An 18,048-nucleotide genomic window follows, 5' to 3' on the forward strand; every position below is an offset into this window, starting at 1 on the left:
CTGGTAGGAGACGACAACCGAACCCCGAATTGTAAGAGTCTTTCACCTATGACATATGTATGGGCAATCGCACACACCTGTAGGATATTCAAAAATTTGAGTACAGAGATACAGATTTTTCCCAGATAGGGAAACAGTGCTCTTGCCACTGGTTTCATCATTAGCAAAATTCAATCAAATCTTGCTCAATTACCATATTCCGACAGCAAGATTTCCCTTTGTGCGCCTTATTGTATGCTAAATATATACAAAAAGGGTCTCCTATACGAGTTATATACATACATACATACATGATTACACTGAGGGAAATAATGCATAGTAAAAATTAATACTTTATATTTGATTATCGTTTAAAAATGTTCGTATTTAAAAATAATATTTTCATACAAAATTTATTACGCACGTATTTGACTGTTCACATCTGTGTATGTATATGTACCCTGCAGTGAAAAGCCAAATCAGTTAGAAAAAATACTTGTTCATAAATTAGGACAATTTCGAAGAATTTAGGCGATCAGCGACATCTGCCTTTGAATTGCCAAAGCCAAAAATAAAACGCAATTAATTGCTTTTCTTACAAATGTCGGCTGTGGCGTCACGTGAAGACTACTGGTTCTGGTTCTGAAATGGCAGGTTCGAGGCCGCTTGGAGGTGGTTAAGATTTTTAAAGTTAAATAAATGTAATTAATAATTTATAAATAAATAACAACTTTGAAAATCTAATTGCATTGCAAAAAACATTTAGGAAGAAACGCTTGTGCCATAAAAACAAAGAAATTAAACAAAAATATTTTTTTATCAAATTTAAAAATTACAGTAAACAGCCTAAACAAAAAAATAAATTTATAAAAAATAGAAAATAAAATAATTTTCCCTGCGCCAGGATTTGAACCTGGGACCTCAGGCTTACCACGCGAGTGCTTTGCTCTGTCGGCCATTGTGACTGCTGGAGGGTCGCGAGCAAAAGGGCACACTTATGCTTTTCACGGGGCATGAATTGGCAGACTATCTCATCACTTGGTATGATGCTACTAGTATTTATACCAGTAGATGCTGATGCATAGCCTGACAATTGACATCTCGTAGAATATCGCAATGTTAAAAATACCAGTCGCTAACATGGATAGAACGTGAACTAGTTCGGCTGAAAAGCAAACCGGTAGAATTCTAGTTCACAACTAGTAGCTTTCCCTGCAGGGTGAGTGCGCAAAGATGCTTGCCACAAGTTGTTGATGTCCGGGGATGGACGGGTTCGAATTCCACTGCAGGCAACATGCAAATTAAATTTTTTTTTTAGTTTTTGTCTTGATTATTCACTTCACGGATGCCTTTTCAGTACGAACGCGGTCATTTTAATATGCGCGTAATTGAATTGAATATTTACCAATATACAGTACTTTCGTTGACGTTTATAGTAAGATCAATTACGTTTCTATTTGATTTTAATATTTTTTTCCCTCAGTGTAGATCGTAGGTTTGGAACCAGTTACTTTTTTTTAATTTATTATTCAAATAAGACTTTATTGATGCTCCATGTTGTTGCGATCAATCGGAAAGGCAGTTATCTACAATATATGACCATGAGGGGGCACTGTAAGAAACTGTGTCTTTTATGTAAGTATGGATTATGTGTTGATTATGCGTTTGCAATGTATGTTCATGATTTCATCATTTGCATTGCCAAATACGGCAAAAGCAGTATCGATGCTTTATTGAATATAAAATCATTTTAATTGATTTTAATAATTAGAACATGCTGCCGATGACAACAAAGGCATGTGGTGATAAGAATCACAAGATTTTTTCACTTATTACTGGCACAATTCAAATAAATACAAGAAAATACAATAAATATTCATATACATTAGAGTGGTTCAAAAAAAAAATTTTTTTGGAAATTCATACACGCTACCTAAATTTATTGTAATTTGTGATAAAAAAAGAGAAAGTTTTCTTACAGGTCGCGCTGGTCGGTTTTTTATAAAACCGCTGATGTTCTCAATTTTTTTATATTCTTGGCATGTTAAAATGCAGCTAAAAATTCGTTTTTTACATATAATTACTCTGGTATTATTGGGAAACATTCACTTAACTACATACCTGTCTTGGGCACATGCATTTTGGACCACTCTGATGTACATAGACGCATACGTATGTATATTTAAACAAAATTATATTTAAACTTCAAAGCGTTAAGACAAGCCTTTTATACTTAATTTTTCTTCTACATACATACGTATGTTATCAACACGGTGAAAAATCTGCGGAACAAGCCTTTGTAATTATAAAAGTATTTTAGTAATTCTAATCGCACTGCAATGAGGCAGAAACATGCACACAAAAATTAAAAAAAATCACCAGCTTAGAGTGAAAAATTGCTAAGTCCACGTTTTTAAAAAATCATTTTTTTTACTCAGGAAACAAGAGCCATTAAAAATGAATCGTTTCTAAAAAGTTCGAACTATTTACTTATCTTCTTCATAAGTGAAAAAAGTCACAGAAAATTGTATAACCCTCAAAATATACAGAACTTTTTATCGACGTTGTGAAATTCGAATTGTATGGAGTAACCTTAGCTTGGAAAAAGAAAATAGTTTTCAAAGGTTTTTATTCTCTTGTAAAATTAGAAAAACTGGACTCAGGCACTTTTCACTCTAAACTAGCGAAATAATACTTAATAACGCAAATTGTTGATAACAAAGATTAAGTGAATTTATGTATGTTTATTTTTTTAATTTCTATGTAGTTTTTTTTTTGTGTATTTACGTACGTACATAAGTATGCATATATGTGTAGAGCAACACTGTATGTAGTTTTATGACACAAGTTGATAACTCAAACGACGGTTTGGAATATATGTGGGTCAAAGCTGATTAGTTAGACTAACTCAATAATGGTAGAACGTTTAGGCATTTTAAAATATTGTATTGTTTTTTTTTTTACACCGTGCGTCTGTAACTTTTACACACAAAAAAAATCAATATATTCGCGAAATCCTGGGCCAAATATAACAAATAGGCGTTTTAAGTTTTTCTCTCTAATGCATTAGGATTAATGTTAGGATTTTTTTTTAAAGGACTTTGAAATTTAAAAATATGGTTAATTTAAAAAATTCAGTGCAATGTAAAAAAACAGTATGGGCATCAAATTAAAGCGAAAATTCTGTAGAATTAAAACAAACTAAATTTTTCGGTGCATAAGGATGAGTAGGTATTGGAAATGTAATTTTAAAATTTTATCCTTGAATATCCTTGAAATTTTGAAATATCCATTTTTGAAAAAATTATATGCTAAGGATTAATATAGCCAAACACATAGACCACATCCTCGAATTTCGTTCTTCTGATCTTATTAGCTTGAAAAAAATTAAATTAGTTATGATTTATTTTTTTAATTCTACACAATTTCCTCTTTCAGTTATTACCCATTATTTTATATTACATTGCACTGAATTATTAAAACAACAGAAACCAAATCAACAATTTTTAGAATTTTTGTCTATCTGTTTGTCTGTATGTCTGTCTGCCTCTCTGTCTTTATGTTTGTACGCGCAGTTTCACCGATGCATTACTGGTAGTCTAACTTAATATATTAGAGAGTTGCCACCTGTTTGAAAATTGCAGTTTAAGTACATCGATAAGATATCGCTATATGACTGCCGAAAGAAAGAGGTTTAAGAAAGCTTACATGCAAAAATATTTTTTGAGGAAGATTGCCACCTGTTGGAAAATTATAATTTAATTTAATAAATAAAATATTGCAATATGGGTATCAAACTACAGAGATTTAAGAAAGTTTACTGTCCAAAGTCATTTTGAAGTGGGTTGCCACTTATTTGAGAAATTTAATTGATAACATAAGATGAATATGGAATTAATACACCTTTGAAGAATAAATTAAATTTCTAGAATAAAGTCGATATTTTACCTACTAAATTCCTTCGAAAATATATTAACTAACACGCACATTCCTAAAAAATAAAGAATGTTTCATAAATGAAAAATTTGTTTGAAAATTTGACTTCATGAAGCTCTAAAAATTATATACCCCAATATGTAGGACCTAAGTAGGCTAAAACGAATTGTAGCGACAAACGCAGTTTTTAAAGTTTTTCTTATTTATTTGCAAGAGTTAAGTAAAATTCGTGTAAAAAGGAGGCAAGTAACAAAATTCATTTACTCACATCTTGTCCGATTTGTCCCATATCCGCGTAGTAATCAACCATCGATGCTTAAAAGTGGTGGTGATCAGTGGTCAAAATAAAAGTCGAAGAATTGAAAAGAGCAATCAATGCCCACACGTTTACTATCTGAACGGCTACCAACAACAACAACTGTTTTGTGCGGTCTTACTGCAATCAGCAATCGGCAGTTAACCTTAACAACAATTGAGGTGCTCAACAACGACTTGTTGCTGCTAAATAATGGCCACAAAACAGGTTCAGGTGGAGCACCAGCAGCAGCAGCAGCCAGAGAACGCAGCACAGCTGAACGATGCCAAAATGCAGTCGAATTGGGCGAGCCTACTTGTAGCGGCGGGCTCTTGCTTGGTGTTGACAGAAATGCGCATGCGCCAATGCACACTCGATTGCACGCGACCGCTACGAAAATGTATAAGTATAAGTACCTATTTATATGGAGCGTGCGCGTATATTTTCGGTACTATTTGTTTTTATTATTCGCCTTTGTTGGTTGACAATCGTGTGTGCTTAAGTTTTGTGTTGGAGTGTGATATTTTAGGCGCTTGCTTTTGCCATGTACGGATTCAATTTTGGTTTTGGTTTCGTTTTGTTTATTATTATTTTTTTCGCTTTTCCACGCATTCGGATTTCGCCGCTTGTTTGATTATTTTTATTTTACGTTTTTAATCAACTTTGTTTTTAATGCATTGCATTGGCTTTTTTCTTGCTTTGCTGTTGAGGTCAATTGGGACACACCTTTTGTTATTTGCTTTGGTTATTTATTGTTTGCTTTTTACTGCGTTTATTATTGATTGTTGGATTGTTTATTGTTTTTCATTTAGAGCTCTTCACTGGTAAGTAACTTCCAGTTGTTGAGCGTTGGCGGGCTTTTGACACGCGCTAACACGTTCCTTCACAGCCGTTTGATAGTACCAAACACTCACCTCTACTGTCAACCCCCGTCTCACCGCTTAAACTTAACGCTTCAAACGTGGTCTTTCTCCGCCTTGCTTTTCTTTTCTACGCCCGCTGCTGGCACTCGTTGCAACGGTATATTTACCTTGGCGTTCTATTGACAATCGGCGCCTGACTGTTGTTCCACTCCACGCTTTATTGCTTTTTCAGCGCCCACTTCGCACAACTTTTTAGGTTCACCTAATTTTCCGCGACGCTTTTCTTCAATTGAAATTTCGGCAACAACTGCCAGCACGCGCCGCTCCCTTGCAAATCGGCAACCGGTTTGGTATCAAGCGCTTGCTTTGCTTTGGCCTGTTGTTGATGCACCGATTTCTCTTTGCTTTGTTGCAGCTGTTGACTGCAATTTTGCTGTTTGCTACTTGCTAGTAGTATTTTAACTTTTTCAGCTCAATTGTTTTGCTGGTGTTTCTAACTCGCTATCGTACAACGTTGCCAAATCGGTTAGTGCTGTTGTTGTTGTTGCTGCTGCTGATGTTGTTTTTGTTGTCAACTGTTTCAGCCTTATGCCACTCGTAATGCTACCGCGGCTATGATTATCTGGGTTGTGGTTCAGGCGCTTGAAGGTGAAGATTTCACGTCGTATATTGATGAAGCTCAACTCTTCGCTGCGTTGTTGTAACTGTTTCAGTTGTTGTTGATATTGTTGTAATCGTTTAGCTGTAACGGTTTTGTTCTTGATTTTGTTATTCATTTGTAATTGCAGCTACGTGATGGATGGAAGCGCGACGTTTGCTGCGTCAAATCGTTAAGAAAAAGTCTACGACTTAGTAGTTAGTGGCTGTTGCTAAATAATCTAATCTGATTGGAGATTAGTGCTTAGCAATTTTCTGCGTTGTTTTGAACACTTTTTTTTTCTGGGGTTCTCGAAAATACTTATTGTTCAGTAAATGTTTGCTTACTAAAGGGGCAGGTACTTCTTCAAATTATCAGAAGAATTTACATAACAGACCTCGGTTAGTTGCTGCTTACTTTATCTGTAATGAAAACCAAAAAGTAAAATATTAAGATTAGTTCGAAATGTAACGGTGTAAATCGTATTATTTTAAATTGGAAATTCTTGTGTATGCCTATAAACATGTTTATTAAGGCGGGTCAATTTGTATGGGAGATTTTGTTGATGAAATTGTGAATTCAGAAATGTTATGCATTACAAGGTTGCCACATATTCTAAATTGGTTACATTTCAAATAAATGATGTACCACAATATGGGTATTAAACAGAAAGCATTTTAAAAAATCTCAATTCAAAAATATTTTTAAATAGGGCTGCCACCTATTTTCCATCGTTTGCAAAATGAAGATACAATATCACTATTTATTTTTTTATTTATTTATTTATTTTTAAAAAATGATTTGCCTATGTGGTAAATGGTATTCCTAAGTGTTTTAGTGGAAGGTTGCCATTATTTTCGATTCTGAAACATTTAACTTTAGCAATGCAATAGCTTCCACACTTTTAAGAAAATTAATTTTCTATTTAAAATTAAAAAGTTTAACAAAAAAAAGAGCCACGACACAGACGAAGGCACGGCGCCGAAACCGGTTTGTTTCCAAATCAAATTTGTCAAGGTATGACGAGAATTTGTTCCAAAATATAACAACATAAAAACTAAAAATTTAAGCCTCCTTAAGTATTAAAAACATTATCAGGCATGTTCTGAAATTCGAAAATTTTAAATCGAGTCGATTTTGATAATTTTTTCGATGGTTTTTAACCAAAAAATTTACAAGTCTCGCATTAAAATGATATATTTCATATCTCTGCTGCTTCTTTTACGGGTTTCAATTAGAATATTCACTCTTTTCATCAGATATAATTAAAAACTATTTGGCAATTCGAGTCGATTTCAAAGTTTCGAATTTCACAACATGCCCGTATAACTTGTTTGTTTGTGAATAAAGCCCAAAGCAAAGTCGTCATCTTTTTTTTTTTTTTGAGGTTTTAGTATAAAAATAGACAATTAGGGATAGTATTTGCAAGTTTAGTGAAGGTATGAATTAAAACGGGTTTTAAAGTCGAAACCTTTTGCAGGGCCAATTATAGACCTGATGGAGGCCTTTTCGGCACCACAAAATTAAAAAAATCCGGACAGCGTATAAGAAAGTTATAGCAATAAATGCGATTTAGCTGTTTTGAGCGGGTGCCAAACAAAAAAAAAATACACCCACACACGCTAAGCTTTTGTCTTTCATATATTTATAGTGATATGGCCTAATGTACATATGTATATACAAATGTAACTCAGTCGTTTAAACAGATGTTATGTGCTGTCGACACGCCTGGAGGTGGAGGTTGCTACTGCTATTGTGTACTTTAGCACTTCAACATTAAATTTATTTAGCCTACTAATTAACAATAACAAGTGGACTGATCTTTATAACAACAAAATATTAAATACATACATATTTATGTGCCGGTAAACAGTGATATTTTAATGTTTTTTTTTCGTGGTTAAATAAAGTCTACTATGGTTTTACTTTCGTATGTATAATTGTTTACAGACCTTATAATTTTAGTTTTTATACGAATACTATTCAAACATAGAAATATTGCAAAGATAATGTAATCTCATTTTCTGCTATAAATTATGAGTTGACTGTGGAATTTTTTTGCAAAATACGGAGCTTATAAGCAAAGTGTGTAAACATGTATGTATAAACAAAATGTATACAAATTTATACACTTTGCTTAAAGTTATGTGGTACAAATTTCTAGGCTCCGTATTTTGCATAAAAATCCGCAGTCTAATTATGAGAGTTTAGTGCGTAAATAAGTACTTGTGTTTAAGTGTTCATACATATATACTGATATGAACATGCATACTTAAATGCACATAAAAATCTGTTTATATTTGCGTAGATACTATGTAAGTATACGTATCTAAATATCCATAATCTGTTAAATTATAACCCAGCCTATATGTGTTATAGAAAGCAATCGAAAATGACTTAAAATTAGCAACGAGGATGTGGATCGTGATGAAAGCGCGGTAAAAGGGACAAATAGCTGGCGGATTAAGAAACTATGATATAAACATCAGGGTCAGATGTAATCATCAATGCATTTCATAGTAGAAGGTACGGTATTTCCTGCACAAATTCCGAAATGGAACGACTTTTTGGATGGTAAGTTTCAGAAAGTCGCAAAAAAGAGGTAATTGACGAAAAAACGGGTCACCATATTATATTTGCTTTTCTTTACTAGTAAAAAAAAATAAGTCTAAGATCCCAGGTCAAAATCAAATTTACATGTATAATAAATTTTTTTCGCTGCTAAAACTTTCCGCTGTTAAATTTAAGAAGAAAATAGTAGGACAAGCTTTAAACAAAACACAGAAATCGAGTTGCTGCAAGGAGGATTTCCTTGAAAAGTTTTAAGTGGTGCATTTTTCGTTGAGTATAGGTGGAATAATTTTTTAATAGCAGGGGTCTAAAACAAAATCTCTGAAAAGGGGAAAAAGTCGCACATATTTTTCGAAAAGGGGTAAAAAAATCAAAATTTTCAAAAAGTCTGGTCAAAGGGTATTGGCGCCTAAAAAGGGTCATATTGCCCCTTTAGTCGCACAACGGCAACACTGGTAAGAGGGATAGAATTATATAATGATAGTTTGTGTCAAGTAGTGAGAGTTCTCAAGTTAAAATCAAATGGCTAGTTCCACAATGGAATATTTCCGGCTTTGCTTAAAAGCCCACAGAGATGAAGTACTTAGGTGTTCATCTTCTCCGATAATCAGGCAGCCCTGGAAGCTTTTCACTCAAACATAGAAAATACAAGAACTCATACTGAATACCGTAGGTATTGGAGCGAGTTGGCCTGGCTATATATGTACATATGTATATAGTTTCTGACGTTTTGATTGAGCCTAAAAAATTATACTCACCTCAAAAGAGAATAACTCACTTTCTCACGTTTTATTCCTATGGGAAAAATAAACACTCGATGCGCGATCTCTTAGAATTATCGTAGTGAGGGGAGATTCATTGAGGATAATTACCAGGGAACGGATTTTGAGAACCTAAAAACCTATAAAAAAGGCAAAACAAAATAACGAAATAGGCAGAAAAGGGCACTGGAAATCGCAAAAAAAGGCAAAAGAAGGCACTAAAAAACAAAAATCTTATAATAATCGAAAAATACATTTATTTTAGAAGTGTTTATTTTATGAGTAGAAAGAAAAAAACTATGAACTACATAGTTTCATTATATGAAAAATTTGTATTTTGAATCTTTGACTATTTTCTCCTCTCGATATTTTAACTCACAAAAGTTTAATTTCTATGGGTGTATGTAGCAACATTGAACCAAGAGATGCATTTTAAAGTTTTCTGACAGTATTTGCATTCGATTATCGTGAAGAAAAGCCTTGAGTGTACTAAACGTGCGCTCAACGTGAGTTGGTACAAGTGGCACCCAATTTAAATATGGAACGTTTAAAACTTGCATATTATCAAAGGTACAAAAGGCAAATATCTTAAAAAAGGCAATATCAAATGTGTATATATGGAATCAGAGAAAGGTAAATCATGGACATTTTTATTCGAATATACTCTGTATCTTTAGCAGAAAAAAGGAACTTTCCATAAAATCCGTTCCCTGATCATTACTATACCAAGTGGTCTAATGTACATACATAGCTACTTATACGAGTATAACACCTTCACAAAACACTTTTAGGAACATTGTATAACTACGTTACTATCACTAATTAACACTCAAAGTAAGAATTTTTAGCGAATTTAATTATTATGTTACAAAAGCACACACATATTTAAACTATAAAGTCTATTCATATAACAAATAATGTATTTACTCTTTACAATTTGTGTATGCACCCACAGCAACAACGTAAAATTCACCACTTGTCCACGAACCGAACGTCCGCTACGATTCAACCGCTACCGGCTGCCGTTCGAAACGCACTGAGCCCCACTGTATGATGCAGATCGGTGCATGCTGTCATGCAGAACGGAACTTAAATTTCTGCCGGACATCCAAAACAGCCCACTAACAACACTATAAGTAATTGTTGGCAAAAACAAAGGGGCCGATAGAATGCATTGCCAAGGCAACAGCCCAGCAGCAGCGCTTCTAAATTTCCCACATTAATTACGAGTGGCTCTACGAAGAAATGCATAGCGAGGCAGCAGCAATTGAAAACAACTCGCCGGCATTAGCAAATAAATTTCAGAAAAACATTTACAATATAACTGAAAAATGCTAATTGGTGTTGAACTCATCAACACTTTACAATATTTACTGATACATTGATTGCGAGAATCTACACACTGGGTTATGCAATAAGAGATTTTACTGCAAATTATTTCAAACACCTGGGGGGGGCTGCTCTGTAATGCGATACGAAAGAGAAATGCGATGCGATAGGCAATCGGCCAGAGTGTAATCCTACGATGTATGTATTTCCCTATCGCAACGCAGTGCTCTTTCGTATCGCATAACAAAGTAGCCGCCCTGGTCTTTCCATCGCATAGGAGGCCTTACTTCATCTGCTACCACCAGCGGGTAGCAGCTCGAATACTTTCTGCGATATGGCCTTGCCATCTGAGACGCTGAAATTTAATTCGCTTCTCTAAAGCTCATTCTTCTATCGTCAGCGGTATTCGCGCTCGCCAAGGCCCAAAGCCCGGAATTATCCAGCCGGATTTTTTATTGAATGTCCCGAAGGACACCTTAGCGATTGCTGTCATTGTCCGCACTTCCACGCTATATATCAGGATGGGCATAATGTGAGTTATTTATAGATTGTAAATTTCATAAGGCGAAGGGGGACTACTTTTCGTGCTACCAAAGACGGTTCTAAAGTCAACAAATATCTATATGATGTGTGTCGATCATCCTTGGCTTATGGCGAATGCTTGGTCTATGGTGGATGTACCATGCCAAAAGCCACGCCGGAAAAACCCAATCACTTCGTTGACGTTGACCATTAGCCTTACACACAATACGCTCTATAAGACCTTAAATGCCATTTAAAGAAGGCTGATCCTGCGGTAGTCGGGCCGTTTTTTCTTGTACATGGGTCATGTGCTAAGTAATCCGATCATATTCTGCCACCGTATTTGAATAGCTTTGTTGGTAAGCCGACAGCTCCAGCAGTTTTGTTGTTTTTTTAGTCGCGAAATTGTTATTCGTGTTACGCTTCGTAGAGTGCTCTCAGAGAGCATGTGTGAGAGTGGGGTAGCGAAAACGCTACCTGCCTCTTATGATTGCAGCTTTTCAAAGTCGAACCTTCCTAGTTGCACATATTTTTCCACAGAAGCGGATACTTAATTATCTTGACTGCAATAATATGGTTGGTTCTCTGTGTCGATGTTTGGTCCTCGAATCGTACGTATGTATGTACGTCTACAGCACTGGAAACGTATTGTCGTCGATTTGGTGTAACGTTTTACGATCAGGGGGCATCCATATTGCTTGATGAATCTTCTTAGTCTGGCGCCTATTGCTACAGGCTAACCTGTTTCCATGATCCTGAAGAATTTCGCTTTAATGCGGATCGTGACGAGCTTGCTTCTTCACTTCTGTAGACTTTAATAGATTCTCAAGCCAAATATTTCTATGTGGCCGCAAAAAGGCGATTTTACTATTTGTTAGGGACCCAAAGCTGCACACTGACCCAAGAGTGAGAATTAAGTGTAACTGCTCCCCAAAAACTCAAAAGAAGCTGTAAAGTACAAACAGCAAATAGCAAGAACGTCTGAATTTTTCGATGTTTCATTTTGGTATATGTACATACATATGCATGTATGATCAAAATAAATTTTATTTTAAAAACCATCCACTCTACCGTTTACAAATAGTCATGGGCTGCTGAATACCAATGACTCAGTTTATTTTAAGTAAATTACAAAAAAAGAACCAAGAAAATTAAAAAAAAAAAACCATTTGGCTCGCATTGTGTAATGCTCAGACAAATTGGCGGCTGGTTGCGAAAAAATGTTTTCAGCCTAGATAAAAAAAACAACACCCTGCAGGAAAATGTTGATAAATTAAGAAACATTTCAAATTGGGCACTTTCAAAATAAACGGCTCACATGTTACGCAGTTTAAGTGTTGTTTTCTAAAGTAGATTTAAAATCTATCTGTCCTTTAAACACAAATTTTGTTCTGAAAAAATGTCTTTAAAGAAACCACTTTTGAAGTGATTTTTTTTTTTTTTTTTGTATGTATTTTGGAACGCGTCTACGTTATCTCTTGTCAAATTTGGTTTGGAGACAAACCGGTTCCGGCAACGTGCCATCTTCCACACCAAATTCGACGAGGGATGACGGAAACTCGTTCCAAAATACATCACATGCAAACCCTGTACGAAACAACAAAAACCGCAATGTTTTTTTTCTTAGTTAGTGTGTGAATAAAGTGCATGCGCAATGGATTTAAACACGGGCTGCATTAGTAAAGCGTTCACTGAATAGACACCTATCCCAACGGTTTGACAGTCTATAACGAAGGTAAGTTTTAAAGGAGCAGGATTCATCATGCCTACCAACTTTGCCGCGTTGCTGGTTGCATAGATCTCAGCCTAAAAAATACTGAAGTGGTTTGAATGTCTGTCTACGTTCCTTTGCCTAAAATGAAATTACCGCACTTGTCCATCATCTGCAGTCTTTAAGGCGACCATGCGTCGCTTCAGACACTTCACAAATACATATATAGTACATAGGACAGCTCTGCCAATTTTTAAGCATATGTGAATTGGTGTCAAACGCAAATTTTTACTGGGTCCTGGCGAAATTCTACCAGTCTGAAAAATTACCTATATCATTGCTGGTTGCAACTACTCGTACGATTAGCAGAACCCGAAATATAACTATTTGAAGAAGTACATGATTAGTCAGAACCACGAAAAAATTCTAACTTTGAAATATTATATCTCCGAATAAACAAAAAATCCTCGGATACCTGTTAGCTTTTTCACGTATAGAAAACGCATAAAATAAATTGTAAGCCAATAAAAATGAAAAAAAAAATTTTGATGCATTTTCTACATTTTAGTACTCTCGTGGTACACAAAAAAAGAAGTAAGTGGGAGCCGTGAATATGCGCACATACATATGTACATACATATGTACCAAACAGCCGATGATCGCTTGGGCAACGGCCGAGATTGTTGCCAATTTCGGTAAAACGAATTCAGTTGCCGCTGTCAGTCAAGTGTTGTGCGCGGAATATGTTGCCGCCAGCTTTTTTGTTGTTTTTGTTCTGCTGCATGTGCTGTTGGCAATTAAGTGGCGTGCGCACAGATGCATGCAAAATTTGCCCTCAACACCGCAACATACATAAAAGCACTCCATACATAAGTTAAGTGTTGCTGCATATTTAGATAAACTTATATTAGGGCTATTCAGTATGTTGTGGAAATGGTCTTGGAAATGGTCATTTGCAAATTTCATGCTTGCTGCGATGACAACCGTGTGCATTGTATTGTTGTAAATTTACAAATGCAACGAATATGCAAATACAAGAGCATATGCACAAGATCCCGAACAGCCCTATTGTTATTAATAATTTTGCTTGCACGCTTGGTACAATTCGCTTTGACTGTTGGCTGTTTTTTGCCCCTCTCTATCTTCGCCATGCGAATGTTTGCCGATTTCGATTTACTCGCAAAGTTCATTCAACTCAATTACAATTGCCGGTCAGTTTCTTAACTTTTCGAAGTTTGAATAGAAATTCGACAGGTCGTAGCTTGCATCCATCTCTCGCTCGGGCGATTAGTTACCAGGATACTTTCTGGACATCTTACCGGTTATAGCCGAAAATGTTTTCATATGCATCGAAATTGACAGCATGGAATCGAAATCACGTCTCTGGCCTAAAGAGGAAAAAATTTCGAATACCCCGGCTTGATCAGTCTAAAATCCAATTTCACGAAAGCAATTTATGTAAGTTTATTTTAATTTTTTTTTTAATATGGACTGGTGAAACCAGCGGTAAGATTGTGCAATTTAAATCATATATACTTGAACCACATGGAATTAGGAATGGGCCTATCAACATTATTTTAAGATCCCATTAGGGAAACAAAATATCTTTCAAGTCGATTTGGCCCTTGTACTGTTTCTGCATTCATATGCGTTTACTTCAAAACATCGCATATGTTGACATATTTTTATGCCGAGAAAGTGTACATACTCGTAGATAAATAAGCTAATAAAGAAAAACAAACAGCTTAAGTAGGAACTTCGCCAAACATGTGTGGTTTAGATAAATTTTCAAGTATAGTTATGGGTACATATAAAAGTATGATTGTGTGTGCCGCACGCAAAATAAAAATTAAAATAAAAAACAATTAAGCGTGTATAGAAATAATTTGTCATCGAGTGCATGATCAGGTTAACCTTTCAGTGTATTAAACTCGTAGAACATAAATTATTTCTTAAGTACAAATCGTTTCGGCGGAGAAAATGATATTTCCTCTTTTTAGTTGTCCAAGAAACTTAAGTAAGCCCTCAAGCTTAGCAATCGAAAATTTTGTCTTGGATAAAGCGACTGCGTCGAGAAAGATCCCTGAAGTTTGACGTACAAGTTCATTTCGAAGAAATTACAGAAGTTAAGTCGATTTTAAGTCTGGAGCAACTGGAGAAAATAATAAAATCATTATTTTCGCCGTAGACTCCTTTCTTCAGGGAAGTATTTTCGTCTTCTCTAAGAACAAAAAATCACCAGACATGCGATCACAAACCATGTCGTTAAACTAGCTGCGAGAGCGAACCACGAAGTGTTCGCACAAAAATTTAATGAATGTCTTACAGACGTTGTACTTTTCGATATATTAAAGCGGTAGTGGCTCGTTCTGATATCGGAAACCGAAATGCCACCAGCATAACCTGCCTACCGCAAAAAAAGCCAGTTATTCTAATGAAGCTTTTTAGCTCGTAGATTTTCGTTGAGCTTATGTCCGGCAGGTAAATACATATCTTGTAAATTGTGGGCATAAAGGCTGGATTGGAATTCGGCAGGAAAAGTGTCATTTAAACCACGAGATTTGTACGGTTCAAAGTACATCCTTAATGGCACATTCTACTTCTGGTTGCTTAATAATGTCATCCGATACCAATGAAAGATTGTGTGCATCCTGTAAAGTGGGTGTTATTAAGTATGGCCATCATATCATTCCAAGAAGATATTCTCTCGCCATTAGGCTTCTGAATGTACGTGGGGAAAGCCAGTAAACCACGTGATGTACTGTGTGTAAGGGTCGTAAGCAGTGTGCTGCTCTCTATAACTCCCACGAATAAGAATCACGTGTTCGATTACTATCGCTTACTTTGCTAAAAATGTCAAACACTTCGTGGTTGTAAAAATAGCTCGATAAGCAAAAACATTGCAATTGCAAAAATGTGTTGCTTAAATTAAAAGTTCGCACGCAAACAGCCAACAACAAAAAGGGAAGCACAGCTAATACGAACAGATGTGAATTTTATAAATGTAAATGGTGGGCAATGCAAGAAATGCAAGTAAACATCGAAACAATATTCGAACGTTTAGTTTATTTTAAAACACTACAAATGCATACATAGCTGCAAATGTTGCTTAAAAAGAATATGTACTTACATAGAAATAACAACAAAAAATACAAGATGAAATATTCAAGAAATAAAATGCCTGCCGATATCTCACCACGCCACGTATGTACATACCAGACATCTGCAGCGGGTGCATGATTTTCGTGTAAACTCGATCATCTAACAAAACCCGCTTTGCATCGTTCTCTGTATACGAGCAGAAGTATTGTTCGTTATCGACTGAGCTCAAGACGAACATGTTGGCCACAACACCCGATTGCTTTTCATACATACTTGATTGGGTTCGGGTGCTTTGCAGCTCAATATACCCGGGTGTTCGAGTTTCAACCCGAGTGTGCACAAAATTTTCTTGATTGGCTTATGACGTTTTTGTTTCTACAAAAAATGTTGCCTTCTCATCGCGGTGCTCTTAGTTTTTGTGCGTAGAGGGTAAAGAGAAGGTTGAATTTTTCGGTAGTTTGTTTAAGTGTACATTTAACCATTTCTTATATTTTTGCTCATACAAAACGCGGCATCACGACGCCTACATCCATTTAGGTATAAATGTGTGTAGATCGGCAATGCCCAAGCCCTATACACTCGGAGCACATTTATTTTTTGTAAAAGTATTTATGTACCTACATAGTTTTAGGCTGTGTTCTAATATATACACACACAGCTTTCCACGCGAAACTATACGAAATAGATGCAAACACATTTTTGTCTACTTCGCTTCTAATTTTTTCATTGCGTATGCACAAGCACAAAGCAACAACATTTTCGTATGCTTTGTGGGAACATATTGGCGCCAGTTACCTTCAGCGTAAATTTCTTTGTTGTCCTGCATTTTATCGCAATGTTCGGGTGTCCGTTTCATTGTTACACAAATTTTCGGGTTAGCTGCGGGTGTCCGAGTGTGGTGTTCGCTTGTGCTCAATTTATAGCGAGGGTGATCGAACAGACTCGTTCGTAACCAAAGCAGCTGTCGGGTATGCATCTCGATCGAACACATAGTAGCCGAGTGTGGCGTTCGCTTGTGCTTGATTTTTAGTGAGTGTGATCAAAAAGGCTCGATCATACTCAAAGCTGTTCTCTGGTACATACATACATATGCAATGATCGAGCAATCCATTGTCGTGCACCTTCCCCGCTTGCTTAAGGCGTTGTGCCAAAAAAATACCAACTGTTGCAGCCTTTGTGTCAAATGTGCCTGCTGTTGACGCATGCTATTTTGGCAACAACAAGCTATTGACATGTTATGCGTTGCATTCCGTTTTGCTGAGTTGCATGGCATGGCATAGCAATCGATTGGTTCCGATTGCATCACCCCAATTGGTGCTGCTGCACTGAACTGGGACTTTTAGGGGTTCATCAAATAAAATGCTTAACGAAAAACAACATACATGTGTATGTATGTATGTAAGTGCATATTTATTATTAAAAACATTTAAGCAGTTCACACAATCGCTGGCCCCAGAGAGTGTAGCTAATTATTATAGGTGTACATGCTTAGGCAGATCAAAAAAAAAAACAAAAACTGGCATCTAGATGAGCTTAGAGATCCAGCATTCTTCTGTTTTGATAGGGCTGGCTATCCGATGTAAAAACGCAGTAGAATTTGATCAGTTGATTGAGAAACCAGTTGTCAGCTTTATCTTTATCTAACAAATGATCGAACGAAGTTGCAATGGAAAGAAAGTGAGCGAAATATATTTTTAAAGAAGCTCAAAATTTTTGTGAGTGAGTTGACTGCGTAATTTGTGGTATCAAATACAACCTATTTTTGAAGTTTCAATTGTGTGCCACCCAATTAAAAAAAAATGGCAGCATGCAGAATATCTATAGCAGCTATTATGTAATTTTTGAAACTTAACGATTTTTTTTAATTTTCATAAATTATACTTCAAAATGTTGAAATTGAACGGTAAAAATGTTCTTCCTACCAAAACGAACGAACCTAGTGTAATAAAATTAGTGTGCCACCAAATGTTAAAAAATAAAATAAAATTTAGTAACTAAAAGATGACAATGATTTGAGAAACTAAAATTCCAATTTTACAATTTCTATTGGCAAACTCGAAATTCACTCTAAAATGTTTATACATATATGTACATGAACAAAATAATACATGTTTATGTACATTAGACTGCATCACCAAAAAAAAGTTGCAGTTTTTCCGCCGGGATTACAAAATGTATTATATTTTAAGACGTCCACCAAAATATTTCGGAAAAATATTAAGATTTAAGCGTGCTGGACCGATTTGAAAATACCTCCAAAAATGTAGTTTTTTATGAATAAAAATAGTTTCTTAAAGAACTTTTTGAAAAAAGTCCTCTAAGATGACAAAACAGATTAGGCT

General features: G+C 35.6%; 2 protein-coding genes across 2 annotated transcripts in view; one reads left to right on the plus strand and one right to left on the minus strand.

Annotated features, from left to right (window-relative positions):
- Positions 1-18,048, minus strand: part of LOC118742561 (sestrin homolog) — a gene marked incomplete in the record, with an annotated part of 134,363 nt that overhangs the window by 98,712 nt on the left and 17,603 nt on the right. The window contains 1 exon segment of the mRNA XM_036474725.1: positions 4,184-6,132. Coding sequence (XP_036330618.1) covers positions 4,184-4,225 — 42 coding nt within the window.
- Positions 1-18,048, plus strand: part of LOC118742560 (lethal(2)neighbour of tid protein 2) — a 64,136-nt gene that overhangs the window by 5,585 nt on the left and 40,503 nt on the right. The gene's annotated exons all lie outside the window — the stretch shown is intronic.

The sequence above is a fragment of the Rhagoletis pomonella genome, unplaced genomic scaffold (assembly GCF_013731165.1).
Source record: "Rhagoletis pomonella isolate Grant_MI unplaced genomic scaffold, Rhpom_1.0 Rhpom_scaffold_00007, whole genome shotgun sequence".
Classification (NCBI taxonomy): Eukaryota; Metazoa; Arthropoda; class Insecta; order Diptera; family Tephritidae; genus Rhagoletis; species Rhagoletis pomonella.